Genomic DNA, 16,213 nt, shown 5'->3' on the forward strand with positions numbered 1-16,213 from the left:
ATTCTCATCATTTTTCCTAGGTGCAGAACTTTCTCCAGATAATTCAGAAAGAGACAAAGATGCACACAACCACATGCGGCCTCACCCACATGCCGGGAGCAGTATTACCTCCATGTGAGGAAGACATGGCAGAAGACGAGGAGATGGCGAGTAGGAAGCAGAAGAAGGATGAAGAGAGTTGTAAGAAGGAAATGAACAGCAGTGTGGATGGAAGTGAATTGGTTCCAGGGGAAGGGTATCCTTGTCCTCACTCCAATAAAGACTCAGACTGTCAAAGTTGCATCAAACCAAATGTGTTCTCTAGACTTTCTACTAGTACTCACAACAGTGACCAAAAAATAAAGCAGCCCAGCAGACAGTTAGAAGACTTGGATGTCCCTGACTTTCTCCTGCCTGACCAAACTGAATGCAGCACTGGTAAGTCTCATTATTAATCTTTACTGTACTTCACCAGCACCTTAGGTTTGCCTTCATATATCCACGCTACAAGCAAAAAAAGCCCTACCTCTTGAGATGTGAGGGAACTCTTAGACCCTGACCTTGTAACTCCTCGGTGAAATATGCCCTTATAAGTCTTATGTAGTGAACACATATAATAAGGCTATGTGGCCCATCGGAAACCTCTTTCAAAGAAACATCACTGCCATTCCTGCAGGAGGTGAGCGCTTGGATAGCTAGCACTAGGGCTGTCAAAATCGGCCAAAAATTATGTTTGATTCCTTCTTAAAAAACACATGGGTTCGAACCCATTCAAATATTTTTTTGCACATGTTTCTGAGATGAGCCGTCAGGTTACTAGTGGTGGAATGGTGAGCTAACAGTAGCTTACATATCTTGCATATGACTTTATCTCGAGGTTCCACCATTTTTCCGTTTTCTGACCAAAACCCGAAGTATTTCCAAACAGGACTTTTTAGATTGTTCGAAGGGAAAATCACTCTCTCTGCAGCCGAGCTGGGTTGTGAACTCTCTGCCATCTTTACCACATGGTTGTTGAATTATTCGCTTGTTTCAGCTTAACCTAAATTTCATTTTCAACCAATGAAAATGACATTGTGTGACTCCTGTCCATCATGCAGCATGTTCAGTACAGTGGTCGAGGCTCTCAGAATTTGTGAGGCAGACAGCTGCTGTAGCACTGTTTTTATGTCACAAACAACTATTAATTTTCACACTTGAATGTCTGTTTATATATATATATATATATATATATATATATATATATATATATATATATAAACTTTGGTTATATATTTGAATTTACAATATTCATTGACAGCCCTGTGAAAAGCCGGTGATGAGTTCTAGTACGAGAGGGTTTTTATTTGTTACCACACAATGAGATAAATTTCACGATAAACTACTTTATATATTGTGGTAATGTTCATAGAAAATGTCAAATTAATGGAATTTCTGCTACAACTACTGTGCATTTTCACTTGTGTTGTTGTTATTTCTCCTCCCTGATTGACAAAACGACATTTTGCTTTCATTTCATCTTTGATTTGCCCCTTCATCTGTATTGGTTGCTGGAAGTAGACGTGACATCGATTAGTTGTGCACTTCAACAGGTGTAGTTGTTCCAGCATAAGAAAGGTGATGCACTCATGTTGCTGGGCTGTCTGCACTGGGTTGAGAACACTTAGTGCTCAACCTTTAAAAGTTTCTGACGGAGAGTGTCCAGCTAGCGTAGCAGTCTATTCTGTTGCCTACCAACGTGGGGATTGCCAGTTCGAATCCCTGTGTTACCTCCAGCTTGGCCGAGCGTTCCTACAGACACAATTGGCCGTGTCTGCGGGTGGGGAGCTGAATGTGGGTATGTGTCCTGGTCGCTGCACTAGCGCCTCCTCTGGTCGGTCGGGGTGCCTGTTCAGGAGGAGGGGGAACTGGGGGGAATAGTGTGATCCTCCCACGCGCTACGTCCCCCTGGTGAAACGCCTCACTGTCAGGTGAAAAGAAGCAGCTGGTGACTCCACATTTATCGTAGGAGGTATGTGGTAGTCTGCAGCCCTCCCCAGATCGGCAGAGGGGATTGAGCAGCGACCAGGACGGCTCAGAAGAGTGGGGTAATTGGCTGAATACAACTAAGGAGAAAAAGGGGAAAAAATCAAAAAAATAAACTAGAATACCACCAATGTAGTCAAATGAGATTCTGTGTTTAGGTGCAGGAGAGATAAATATGAAGGGTTTGAAGAAGCAAAAGAAGAAAAAGAAAAGGAGGATGTGGAAACAGAGCTCATGTGAGGACATGCCAGTGGAGATGGCAGCAGTGCCAGAGCTGGCCAAGTACTGGGCCCAGCGCTACCGACTCTTCTCTCGCTTTGATGAAGGCATCAAACTGGATCGTGGTGAGTTTGTCTGACACAGCACCAACATGTATACAGAAACAAGCAAGGGGAAGCAACGTGGTGGACAGTATGATGCCAAAGTACAAGTGCAATCAAGTAGGACCACTGGTTAGATGGTGGGACATGTTGGGGGGGGGGGGGTAGAAATGTTCAAAAATGAAGTTCATTTTGAATCCATAGTCTTAGTTGAGTAGTAGTAATAGTTGAGTCTTGCTGTATGTACTGTATGTTGTTTCTGGCCAGTAAGTTGACATGCTGAGAAAAGCTTCAGCTTCACTTCCAGGCTCAGCAGCAGACATGGCAACAATAATAGAAGAGAGGGAAAGTGGAGCAATCAGGATGATACGCCTTGAAACTTTTGAAGAAGTTTAAGGAAGATGATCTCCTGCTGAGAGAGCAGCGTACACTCAGTCAGAAGCCAGATGTTAAGAAAAAGAAAGGGGGAAGTAGATGATGGAGGGGAGGCCTGAAGATTGGTTCAAACAAGTGCAAAAACTGTTGGTTTTGAGACAAAAGCCTATAGCAAGTCGCCTAAAACAAGTAATGATGATAGAAAAATGATGGAACGTAGGGCTGAATGATTTGGGAAAATAATCTAATTGTGATTTTTTTAGACCAATATTGCGATTGCGATTTAGTATGCATTTTTTTAAAGTTCATTATCTTCTGCGTTATCCACTAAACACAGCAATAAATCATTCTGTAGTATGACCAACACAACAGTCAACATATAAACTGCTCTTTCCTGTAGGCCAGGCCTATGATAACATGAGAGGACTGATGCGTGAATTGATATGAATAACATACCTTTAACTATTTAATTGTAATGAGAAACACCTTCAATCACAGAATATTCAAGCCTTGTAAACAGGTAACATTATCATTAGAGCTGAGCAATATGGCAAAAAATATGATCATGATATTTTTTTTCATAGTGATCGATCAAATCAATTTTATTTGTATAGCCCAATATCACAAATTACAAATTTGCCTCAATGGGCTTAACAGCAACACAAAAGCCTGTCTTTAGACCCTCTCATCGGATCAGGAACAACTCCCTAAAAAAAAAAAACCTTTAACAGGGAGAAACAACAGGAAGAAACCTCAGGGAGAGCAACAGAGGAGGATCTCTCTCCCAAGACACAATACAACATTGAAAGAGGATGACAGAATTATAATGGACTTATAAAATTTATGAAGAATATGATACACAGGATGCCAAGCAGTGTCCAGACACCACTGGAACAGTCCAGGACCCAAGCCATGCAACCAGCATCATCATGTAAAAAAAATATATATACATATACACTACCGTTCAAAAGTTTGGGATCACCCAAACAATTTTGTGTTTTCCATGAAAAGTCACACTTATTCACCACCATATGTTGTGAAATGAATAGAAAATAGAGTCAAGACATTGACAAGGTTAGAAATAATGATTTGTATTTGAAATAAGATTTTTTTTACATCAAACTTTGCTTTCGTCAAAGAATCCTCCATTTGCAGCAATTACAGCATTGCAGACCTTTGGCATTCTAGCTGTTAATTTGTTGAGGTAATCTGGAGAAATTGCACCCCACGCTTCCAGAAGCAGCTCCCACAAGTTGGATTGGTTGGATGGGCACTTCTTTGAGCAGATTGAGTTTTGTGGAGCATCACATTTGTGGGGTCAATTAAACGCTCAAAATGGCCAGAAAAAGAGAACTTTCATCTGAAACTCGACAGTCTATTCTTGTTCTTAGAAATGAAGGCTATTCCATGCGAGAAATTGCTAAGACAGCACAAACAGGCTCTAACCAGAGTAGAAAAAGAAGTGGGAGGCCGCGTTGCACAACTGAGCAAGAAGATAAGTACATTAGAGTCTCTAGTTTGAGAAACAGACGCCTCACAGGTCCCCAACTGGCATCTTCATTAAATAGTACCTGTTAGAGCCTGTTTGTGCTGTCCTCTGAAGGGAGTAGTACACACCGGTGTAGGAAATCTTCAATTTCTTAGCAATTTCTCGCATGGAATAGCCTTCATTTCTAAGAACAAGAATAGACTGTCGAGTTTCAGATGAAAGTTCTCTTTTTCTGGCCATTTTGAGCGTTTAATTGACCCCACAAATGTGATGCTCCAGAAACTCAATCTGCTCAAAGAAGTGCCCATCCAACCAATCCAACTTGTGGGAGCTGCTTCTGGAAGCGTGGGGTGCAATTTCTCCAGATTACCTCAACAAATTAACAGCTAGAATGCCAAAGGTCTGCAATGCTGTAATTGCTGCAAATGGAGGATTCTTTGACGAAAGCAAAGTTTGATGTAAAAAAAATCTTATTTCAAATAAAAATCATTATTTCTAACCTTGTCAATGTCTTGACTCTATTTTCTATTCATTTCACAACATATGGTGGTGAATAAGTGTGACGTTTCATGGAAAACACGAAATTGTTTGGGTGATCCCAAACTTTTGAACGGTAGTGTATATATATGGATTTATAAAAATAAAATGTGATGAGGGGAATGGCAGGCAGCGTCCAGGCAACCACCATCACCACGGAGACCTGGGAGGAGAACCAACTGCACGTGCACACAAGGGAGACTCACATGACACCATTCACACACAGAAAAAGAGAAAGGAGAAGACGTCATTCAGAGAGAGAGAAAAGACATGTGGGGGAAGAGAACAGTTTGCATAGTCATTAGTCATAATCTGTACTCTATAATCTATACTCTATAATCTCGTCGGCAGAACAGTGGTTGGAAAATTCATTGAGACAGAAAACTGACCCACCATGCAGTACAGGTTGTGAAGCACTCAGACAACTAATTGTAAGCTAAGGCAAAAAGATGAGTTTTAAGTTTGGATTTAAAGGACTCAACAGACTCTGATGGTCTGATGGCAGCAGGCAGGTTATTCCACAAGAGCAGAGCCTTATAGGAAAAGGCCCTGCCACCAGCTGACTTTTTCGAATCGATATTGACATTTATCATGACATATAATTTAATAACGCTGCCCGTTTGAAGAGTACCCTGATAACGACGGAAGCCTGAAGAAACCGGAGGGTTCATTAGTTAAACTTTAGGCTATAGTTTATTAACATAAAAACAGAATTACATTATAGTGCAATAATAAAATAACAATGTAAACATTTAACTGCACAAACATGGCTTGGTTCAGAATTTCTTCTTTGATAAAATAATATATATTGAATGTGTTCATTAACTTACCAATGGCTAGATGCAGCCGGTGGATAAAACACTGCAGGCGAGTCCGGTCTTTAAGTGAAACAGCCTTGACAATGTTTTCCCCATTGCTGTTGTGATACACACCTGTCAGTCTTCGCTAAGGCCCCAAGATGCGAGTGCGTCCTCCAGTCCCTGGCAGATTATTCCGGCAGTATGGTCCTCCAGAAAATTTGCCGTCTGCAAGCATCTTGTTTGAAGAGCCGACTCCTCGTCAGTGTACTAAACAGCTCAGATGTATGGCTGGACCACTGGTCAGTGGTAGTGGCTGTAACATTCTGATATGCTAGTCAGCAGAACCTTTGTACCTTACAGCTTGCCATAGAATAGTGACATCGGCAAGTCCCGCGAGATTGCAGCAGTGATTTATGTGATCTAAGATGGTGGAATGAATAAACACACAGTGCTGAGCTGGAATATGCATTTATCATTTTACAGTTTTTCTCGATTCCTTTGGCACATTTTTCCATTCAGTTTAGATTTTCAAAACAGCTCACACACAGCCCTTAACAGAAGACAAAATGACCAAAACAGCATATGATGTTTGCAGAATGACACCACCTTCTCAAAACTTGTCACACACCCATCAAAACCAAACATTTCCATCAAAACCTACAATTTGCGCTCAACTGACAATGCATGTTTTCTCATTTATTTAACAGTGGATAGCAACAACCGTCACTTCAACTTTTGTGCAGCTCCCTCACAGTGCTGACTGTTTTACCACTGACAACCATACTACAATTTGGGTTTTGTACTGAGCACTCTTACTTAGGAAATATACTGCTGCAGAAAGTATTTGAAATTGTATATTTTGAAAGTCAGTCACTCTATTGGAAATGGCTTCAGTGAAACTACAGTACTGTATTGTATTGTGGCAACACACTTTACAAAAGTATAGAAATGGTTGTTGGCAAAAGTGCAAATACAGTGAAACACAGTACAGTAAACTGACTGTAAAGCAAAGTGACTTACCTATTTTCATTGCGGAACGTACGAACAAGTGATGACGGCTCAGGTTTGGCTGAACCCTTTGGCCATCCTCTCTCACGGAGAGGGCATGACTGACGACGTGATCAATGACTGTTGCCCTAATTTCATTAGAGCATCTTACACAAACGCCACGTCCCCTGACAGGGGCCCCTCTACCTCTACCACGACCTCTTCCTCGTCCTCGCTGAGGATGTTGGTGGCGGCCTCCTCGATCCATGCTTGGTATCAACTTCAGTCTGTTGACCTCTTGTATAGGTTGAGAACTAATTAATGAATTGTGCACAGAGTTCACACAGGTGCTGCCAGTAAAACTGTCGGCCATCAGACCTCTGGAGCTTGTTCAGAAAGCTGCAGCTCGTCTGGTGTTCAACCACCCTAAGTTCTCCCACACAACTCCCCTTCTCATGTCCCTACACTGGCTGCCAGTAGCTGCTCGCATCCAGTTTAAGACTCTGGTGCTAGCCTACAGGGCATTGAAAGGAACAGCTCCTTCCTATCTCCAGGCCATGGTCAAGCCCTTCACCCCCGCCCAACCACTTGGCTCTGCTGCCTCAGGACGCCTGGTTGCCCCGTCACTCAGAGGCCCCTGCTGCCGATCGACCCGGTCACGGCTCTTTTCTGTCCTGGCCCCACAGTGGTGGAATGAACTCCCTACTGATGTCAGGACAGCAGAGTCGCTGCCCATCTTTCAGTGCAAGTTGAAAACTCACCTCTTTAAGAAATACTACCCTGCTACTTGTTCTCAGCACTTATTGTATTCACTCTTTTAAAAAACACTCTTTTAAAAATGACTAGTAGTTCTCCTAACTTCCTACGTTAAATGATGCACTTATTGTAAGTCGCTTTGGATAAAAGCGTCGGCTAAATGACTGTAATGTAATGTTGGTAAAAGACTTTGGCTACCCAAACAGTGAAGAAATGGTCCGAGACCACACTGCAAAAAACATGAGCTTAAATACAAGAAATAAACACTGAATTTGAGGGGAAAAGTACTTAATCCTAGTGAAATTATCTGTCCATGCAGCAAGATCATTTTACTTGACAAGAAATCTTAAAATAAGTTGGTTCCAGTCTAGAAATAAGTAGGCTCGGATGTGTTCAAAGGCTTGAAATAAGAAGAAAATGCTGGTTTTTAGATCAAATTACTTAAGATCAGACTTGCTACAACACAGTAATAAGTGAAATACACTGGATATTAGCAAATAATTCTTAACTCAATTTTTTCATTCTTAATTTTAGCACACTGAAAAAGGAACAAGAAATCAAATCACTAATTTAAGTGAGAACTACTTAATACTAGTGGAGTATGATTATTCCGTTACTTGAAACAAGTTGGCTCATCTTGCAATGTGTAGGCCCAAACTTAAAACTAGTCCTTAATCCCAGAGCATACATCTTAAAACAGGAAACTTGATTTTACTGAAATCACAACCAGGACAAGTGGAATTTCTGCCAACTTTTATTGACAACTCTGTTTTGAACAGTCTTTGTGCAAACTGCCGGGGAAAAAAAAACAGACTATTCAATGAGCTGCATTACACTCTGGGCAACCTACAGTCTACTCTGACCCCCATGCAATGTCACAGAAAAGGCATTTCATACTTTTTTAAAAGGGGGGAGAGAGAGAGTGAGAGAAAGAGGGATGGCATTTGACCGTTGAAGGTTATATACTGTCTGAACATCAGAGAAAAATATCTGAATGAAATAAAACTATGCCCAGTAACAGGGACTGAAACTGGATGTCTTAGCTATCCAAGTCAGGTACATAGCAAATAGGTTGTAATATTTTATGATAGCTCTTGCTTCTCCAAGCTGGGATCACTTTTCCAAGTTTGAGCAGTGAAAATCAAAGTGCACTTTCATTTCGTGATAGGTGAAGCATATTGGGCCATTGAACAAAAATGTATGTATGTATGTATATATATGTATGTATATATATGTATGTGTGTATATATATATATGTATGTATGTATGTATATATATATATATATATATATATATATATATATATATATATATATATATATAAAGCCTTGTGCCATTCTTAAATCAAGCAATTGAACTTGAGTTTGTGTCACTGAAACTTGAAACAAGTTATTTTTTGAAAGAGAATGGTACAAATTGCTACTCTAGCTAATGTAGCTTGTTGTAACAATAAATTACTCAATTGTAAGATTTCCTGACTAATTGAGGAATAAAAGACATATTCATAATCAATTTAAGAATATATCATGAGTTCAAAGATATGAACTAGTAAATAACTTAAAACAAGATAATTAATCTCATATTTCCTGATTTAAGAGTTTAAATCTTGGCAAGCACAGAAGAATTTGCAATGTGTTTGCCACGAACTCACCCCGTGTGTGAGAAAAACTACTCAGCCAGGTTACAGAGCTCACACTCGAAAGGGCCATAGACATTGCACATTCACATGAGCTAGCACAGCTAAAGACTATGGGCCATAGCAAAGACCAGAGCAGCCACGACACTGTGCATGCTGTAAGCAGGAAAACATACAGACTAGACACAGCACAAAAAGCTACAAACAGAGCATGTAGGCACCGTGGAGGGCAACATAGTGCCAAAGTTATATCAATCAAGTTGCATTTTATATAGCACTTTTCTAGCTGCAACAGCCACCCAAAGCGCTTTACATTTCTGGTCAAATCTTAATTTCAGACAACTGTTACAATAGAACACAAGCTGTTTTCTCTACAGTCGCTACCTATTTCGTATGCGTAAGGCCACTGAGATGTGATTTACAACGATTAACTTATTCACTTATTACAAAAAGATTTGACATGCCCAGCCAAGGGGAAACAATGCATTAAATGCAACAAAACAAAAAAAATAGTTTGCAAAAGCATGCAAATCAAAATTTCCACCATAGACAAACCTTACCGCAGTACAGTGCAGACTGTTGGAGAGAACACAGACAAAGAGCAGACAGAACTCTACATTGACAGCATCACAACAGAGAATAATGGCAAAAGCAATGAGCAGGCTTATGTAGAGAATTGTCTCACCTCCGCAAAAAGTCAAATTCAAATTGGACACGGGCACAGGCCAAACCTATTTCACACACCGTTCAAGAGCATTGCACTGAAACCAGCAGCACATAGGCTCACTGAATACGGGGAAGAGCACTGAGCGTGAAAGGCAAATGCCAGTTAAAATGTCGATACAAGGACACCTCAACATTGCTCGATTTCTACATCATCAACACCAATGCCCCGCCTGTCCTAGCAATGACAACATGTCATGATCTAAACTTAGTCAAAATAGTGATGGCTGTGAATGAGGAAAATGAGGGAACACACATTGGCTCACAGAGCATACTGGAGGAGTACTCAGATGTATTTCAAGGCATAGGCAAATTTCCAGGCGAGTGCACCTTTCGCGTTGCTCCAGACGCAACGCCTGTAGTGTGCCCACCACACAGGATCCCCACCACGCTACGCTGCGGACTAAAAGACGAGCTCAACAGCACGGAGAAAAATAACAATCTGCAAGGTCACGGAACCCACAGAAGGGGTGAACACACTCGTTATAGTTGAAAAGCCCATGACAGGAAAACTCAGTGTGTTTAGACCCCAGATCCCTTAACAAGGCGATACAAAGACCTCACTACCCCCTTTGTCACAGCCCCTTGACCTTGACACCTGCTCCCCTCTCCTTCACCCTGGCACACCTGCTGGCCATCAAGCAATCACCCCCTCTCCCTTGACACCTGCTCACCCCTCCTTCACCCCGGCACACCTGCTGGCCATCAAGCGATCGCCCTCACCCTTAAGAAGCCTCCGCTGTGGACCAGTCTTCGCTGGAACGTTGCCATTCATGGTTTGTTGCCTAAAGGACTTCAGCCTGCCAGTCTACCTGCCACTGAGCCAACTCCTGCTCTACCCCTGGGATCAGCCACTTCAATAAAGCCTTGATTTCTTCCCTTACCTGGTTGTCCCGTCTGCTTTTGGGTTTTTCCAGATACGTGACACCCTTCCTACTTCAGAGGATGTCACCGCGAAGCTTGCTAGAGCACAATTTTTTAGTGTCTCAGATGCTAGGTCAGGCTATTGAGCCATAAAATTAAGCACTGATTCATCGCTGTTGACCACATTCAACACAGTGTTCGGCAGATACCACTTTCTCAGACTGCTATTTGGCATTATTTCAGCTCAAGACGAGTTCCAGAGGTGCATGGATATAACATATGAAGGCCTTGATGGCGTAGCAGCCATAGTCGATGACATACTGGTGTTTGGCAAAACCAAACAGGAACATGACCGACGCCTCAGGGCTATGTTGAAATGTACAAGGGAGAGAGGGGTGAGGCTAAACCCTGACAAATGCCACATTCGCATGCCGGAGGTCAGCTACTTCGGACACACTCTCAAGTGAAGGCATAAAACCAGACCCACAGGAGGTGAAGGCAGTCTCTGCAGTACTCTTTGGTTGTAAACAGTTCTATGAGTATACAGTGCTGCTTGAAAGTATGTGAACCCCTTGAGCAGTTTAGATTTTTCTGTTGTTTTACCATGATTTTCTTATTCTATCATCACCAGTTTTTATGTATGAAATGTCAGATATATGTTTATCAGTTGCATGTACTTGTTTAGTGGGACTTGTTTAAGTAGCCCAAAAACAACATGAAACATGGAATTAGTGTATGTGCAAAAGTAAGTGAACCCCCAGCTGCATTGGTTAAGTCAAGCAGGTAACAGACTCGGGTGAAACACATTTGGGTGCTTAATTAATCATTTAAGCAGACCAATGAAATGAGACATCCTTGGGAAAGGGTTTGGCCTGCACTAATTAAAAGAGAGAGGAAACCAACCAAACCACTGTGGTCCCATACAAATCAACAATGCCGAGAGCAAAGGAGATATCCAAGGACATGAAGAAGAGGGTAGTGATAGCCCATCAATCTGGGGAGGGATATAAGACCATCTCCAAAAGATTCCAGCTCCATCCATCCACTGTAAGACAAATAATTTACAAATGGAGGGCCTTCAACATGACAGCAACTCTGCCTAGAAGTGGACGCCCATCAAAAATAGCACCCAGAAGCACCAGAAAAATAATAAATCAGGTAAAGGCCAACCCACACATCACCTCTAAGAGAGTTGCAGACCTCTCTGATAGCATCTGGGACAAATGCATGCGTCTACAATCAGACGAAAATTGAATAGCCATGACATTCATGGGAGCATTGCTAGAAGGAAGCCTCTGCTCTCAAAAAAGAACCAAGATGCCCGTTACAACGTTGCCAGAGAGCACTTGGACAAACCAGAGGCCTTCTGGAAGTCCATTCTCTGGACAGATGAGTCCAAAATAGAATTATTTGGTCACAATCAAAACCAACATGTTTGGAGAAAAGCCAACACTGCGTATGAAGAAAAGAACCTCCTCCCAACAGTGAAGCATGGTGGTGGAAATGTGAAGGTCTGGGTCTGCTTTTCTGCTTCTGGACCTGGACGACTCCATATTATCCAAGGAACCATTAATTCTCCGGCATATCAACAAATTCTTGACCAGAATCTCCTTCCATCAGTCAGGGAGTTGAAGCTGGAACGAAAATGGATTATGCAACAAGACAATGACCCAAAGCATTCCAGCAAAACTACAAAGGAATGGCTTCAGAGAAAGAGGATTCGTACTCTGGATTGGCCCAGTCAAAGTCCGGATCTTAATCCAATTGAAATGTTGTGGCGAGACCTGAAGAAGTTGGTACATACCAGATGTCCCTCCAACCTCTCTCAACTGGCTGAGTTCTGCAAGGAGGAGTGGGCAAAAAGCCCCATAAGCAGATGCGAGAGACTGGTTAGTGGTTACAGAAGACGTTTGGTTGAAGTGATGGCCTCAAAAGGAGGAGCCACAAGCTACTAATACAAGGGTTCACATACTTTTGCACATGTTAAATTTTCAATTTTTGTGAAATAAACCACCTTTGTTGAATTAAATAATGAAAATATATCACTTTTTGTGTGTGTGTCCATTATTTGGAAGGTGTCCTTTACAAATTGGGATTTGGATGTATGTGTAATAAGCTTATTTTAATGTTTTTTACAAAAACATTGACCATGTCTGGAGGGTTCACAAACTTTCAAGCAGCACTGTATGTATGGCCGGAGAGTGATTGTGGAATCAGACCCCAAACCATTGGAAGCGATGCTTAAAAAAAAACTAAAAAAAAACACTGGCAGCAGCGCCATCACAGCTTCAGGAGATGCTCTTGAAACTACAAAAATACGACATTCACATCCTCCACCGCCCCGGAAAAGAGACACTGACACACTGTCATGAAAGACGATCGAGTACCACGATAACGCCCTGCACGAAGGGCATTATCGCTAGCTTAGCCCCGGTAGCACTGCCAACAGCCGAAGAACCACTAGCACGTCGGACAAAACGTGTGGTTGGACCAACATGGGCTCGCATTTCCATACTCACGGTATGGTCGCTGGGATGAAACCTTTTAAAACTAGAACGACCTGGAATTCACTCCTGCCTAAAACGACCGTTGGCCGCCAGTTTTTAAACATATGCTTAGTTATGTATGTCTGTTAGGAAACGAATGACGCCAACATTAACATTTTAACAACTATAATAATATTTTAAACAATTTACACTTCAGAGACATGGTCGAACTTGAATAGCAAAATTCAAAAAGTGAAATATTACCTGAAAAACAAAACGGAAAACACATATTGCTAGTCTAACAAGGCCTCTAACACATGACATGTAAAAAAAGAACTGAAAATAAATATTGAAACAGTCCCAAACAACGACCGCAACTTCAATACCAATAGAACGACCGTGGGCGGTCATTTTGACCGCCATGGTTTTTAAACTCTATATTCTAGGAAGATAAATACCCAATTGAGATATTAATGCATTACGTATGTTAGTATGTCTGTTACGAAACTAACTGACACCAACATTAATATTTTAACAACTTTAATACTATTTTTCAAACAATTTAAAATGGCCGCTGTCCAACACCTGTAAATACTGCACTGCCTCGTTGGTAGACATGGTGCGTCTGTAACGGTGTCTGTACCCAGACATGTTGGACATAATCACACATCAAGTTTAGACTATTTGTCTGCACTGGAGGGCGCTATTGTGTTTCTAGGACACAACAATGAACTTCACGAAGGAAATGACACAACCAACCCGCGTAAATACTGGCATGACGCGCACGATCACGCGCAAATTACGAGCGGTCATGTTGACCGCTCATGGTCATTTTAGGTAGAGCTTGTCATAACTTTTATTTGTGTGCAATTGATCTAAAACTAATTTTAAATGCAAATATATGCTTAGGAGAATTCAGGGAGCGGCAGGTCTGTATCTTTATTTTTTTATTTTTTCACAGTTATTAAACTTTGAAAATCCAAAACGGTCAAAATGACCGTCGATTTGTTGTGTTTCCCATCTTGGTTGGCACCGACCGACGGCATATTTTGCAGACTGTCTAACCTGCGCTTCATTGCTTTTGATATATCCAAACCACCGCCATACAACTGACGTCGTGTTACCTTTTTTGGTCTACAATTTCATCAGCTTTGGAGGCTAACACGACTTCACTTTCACTGTAGCTTTTGTGCCCCTCAGTTCTGTTGTGTTCTGTTTATATTGATGTTGTAACGTGCATGGATAAGTAGACACGTTGGTCCTTGACTAACTGGTCGGACCCTTTAGTCGACTGGTTAACGTTGTCGCTTGCGGTGTGGGAGCTATGAGTTCGTGTCCCGTTTGTGGCGGTTCCCGGACTGCCCCCAAATTCGCTACAATATTCATGTTACCCTCTTGCACCCACTAGGTGGTGCTATGTTAATATGATGTTTCCTGTTTTTGACGTGATAAACAGAATGTAATGATGGCTGCCTACATGATCCTTGAGTTAAGTAAATGGCCGTTCTAATCTGACCTGCCTCCTCGTGATTGTGCACCATCCAACGCTACAAACTGGCGACAAGTGAACCCAAAGATTGTTTTTATGTTTTTGGCTGATATTTTCTGAAAATGGCTGTGAATGTGCCTTCTACCGCGATGTTCCGGCCTTGCCCAGGTGAACGTGCAGTGCCATTCAATACATGGCTACAGATGTTCAGCAATTACTTACTGATGATCAGTGCAACTGGAAATGCTTGGCCTGAGGCTCGCAAGAGAGCTGTTCTGCTACACTGTCTGGGCACTGAAGGACAACAGATTTTTCAGACATTACCAGATACGGGTGAGACATTTTCTTCTGCGATTACTGCCTTACAGGCTTATTTTACACCTAAGACCAACGTCGTTGTTGAATGGCATATTTTCAGGAAGCGGACACAGGCATCACATGAGACTATTCTGCAATACGTTGCTGCTTTGCGTGAACTGGCTACTAAATGTGACTTTGCTGATAAAATGGACGAGATGGTCTGCGACCAGTTAATTGAACATGTAGTTAGCCAGCGTATAAGAGGGAGACTGCTATTTGAACCTGATCTAACGCTAGATAAGGCTATCACTATAGCAACACAGATTGAATCTGCTACTGAACAAGCTAAAGCAATGGCACCAGACCATAGTGTCCCAATACAGGCTGTAAAGTCGAGGTCACGTGCGTTTAGGAAGCGGGACAGACAGCCCTCCCACTCAGCTGAGCCACCTACTACTTCACAGCTTGTATCACCCCGCTCCTGCTTCAGATGTGGCTCTAACAGTCACTTGGCTAACTCTCCACAATGCCCAGCTGCAAATGCCACTTGCAATGCATTCTACAAAGAAGGACACGTTGCTCGTGTCTGCAGATCTGCTCAAACCCAGCCTGTGCATGAGGTTCAACTCTCTGAAATAACAGTGCTCTACTTAGATGAGGCTGACTATGCTCCAAAGAAAATTCTGTGCAATGTACATGTCCACACACCAACTACTCCTGCCCAGGAAATTGAACTAGTTGTGGATACAGGTTCAGCAGTATCCATAATGCCACCCTCTACCTACAACAAGTACTTCAGTACCATTCCACTGTCTGCACCTGCTGTTCGCCTTGTGTCATACTCCTGGCCCTGCTCACCTGTTCTGGGGTGCCTACAGGCTCAAGTGAGTAGAGATGACATCACTGCCCCTGCCACATTCTTTGTAGTGGATAAAGGAACCTCACTGCTTGGGATGGACCTGATGACTGCTCTGCACCTCTGTGTTAGTGGAAATACCGTCCTTCCCTCTTCTGCTCCAGGTCCTCTCATTGCTCCTACTGCCCCTGCCATTGGCTGTGCAAAGGACTCTGTGCATCGAGTTAACTTATTTTTAGCTTTTGGTCTTCATGTGTGTATATCTTATACTGTGTTTGCTGTGTTTGTCTGTGTCTGTCTTGCACTGTTGGGTGAAGCCACAGCCCTCATTTCATTTTTAACATGTGCCTGGACATTGTTTTTAATGACAATGAATTGAATTGAATTGAATTAAGCCTCGTTCTGCACCCCTACAACCAGTACCTCTGCCAGATGGCCCATGGAAAAAGCTAGTTCTTGACATAGTAGGGCCTTTTGAGACAGCTGTGCCCACCTGCCGTTATGCTATTACGCTGACAGACTACTACTCCAAGTGGCCTGAGTTGGCCTTTTCCCACACTGCAACAACTGCTGACATAATACAGTTTCTTA

General features: G+C 42.2%; 1 protein-coding gene across 1 annotated transcript in view; it reads left to right on the forward strand.

Moving 5' to 3' along the window:
* LOC130123681 (trimethylguanosine synthase-like) overlaps window positions 1-16,213 on the forward strand; it is a 66,638-nt gene that overhangs the window by 36,574 nt on the left and 13,851 nt on the right. The window contains exons 5-6 of the mRNA XM_056292928.1: window positions 21-417; window positions 2,163-2,348. Coding sequence (XP_056148903.1) covers window positions 21-417; window positions 2,163-2,348 — 583 coding nt within the window. The remainder of the gene's footprint in view (window positions 1-20; window positions 418-2,162; window positions 2,349-16,213) is intronic.

This window comes from Lampris incognitus, chromosome 14, assembly GCF_029633865.1.
Source record: "Lampris incognitus isolate fLamInc1 chromosome 14, fLamInc1.hap2, whole genome shotgun sequence".
Taxonomy (NCBI): domain Eukaryota; kingdom Metazoa; phylum Chordata; class Actinopteri; order Lampriformes; family Lampridae; genus Lampris; species Lampris incognitus.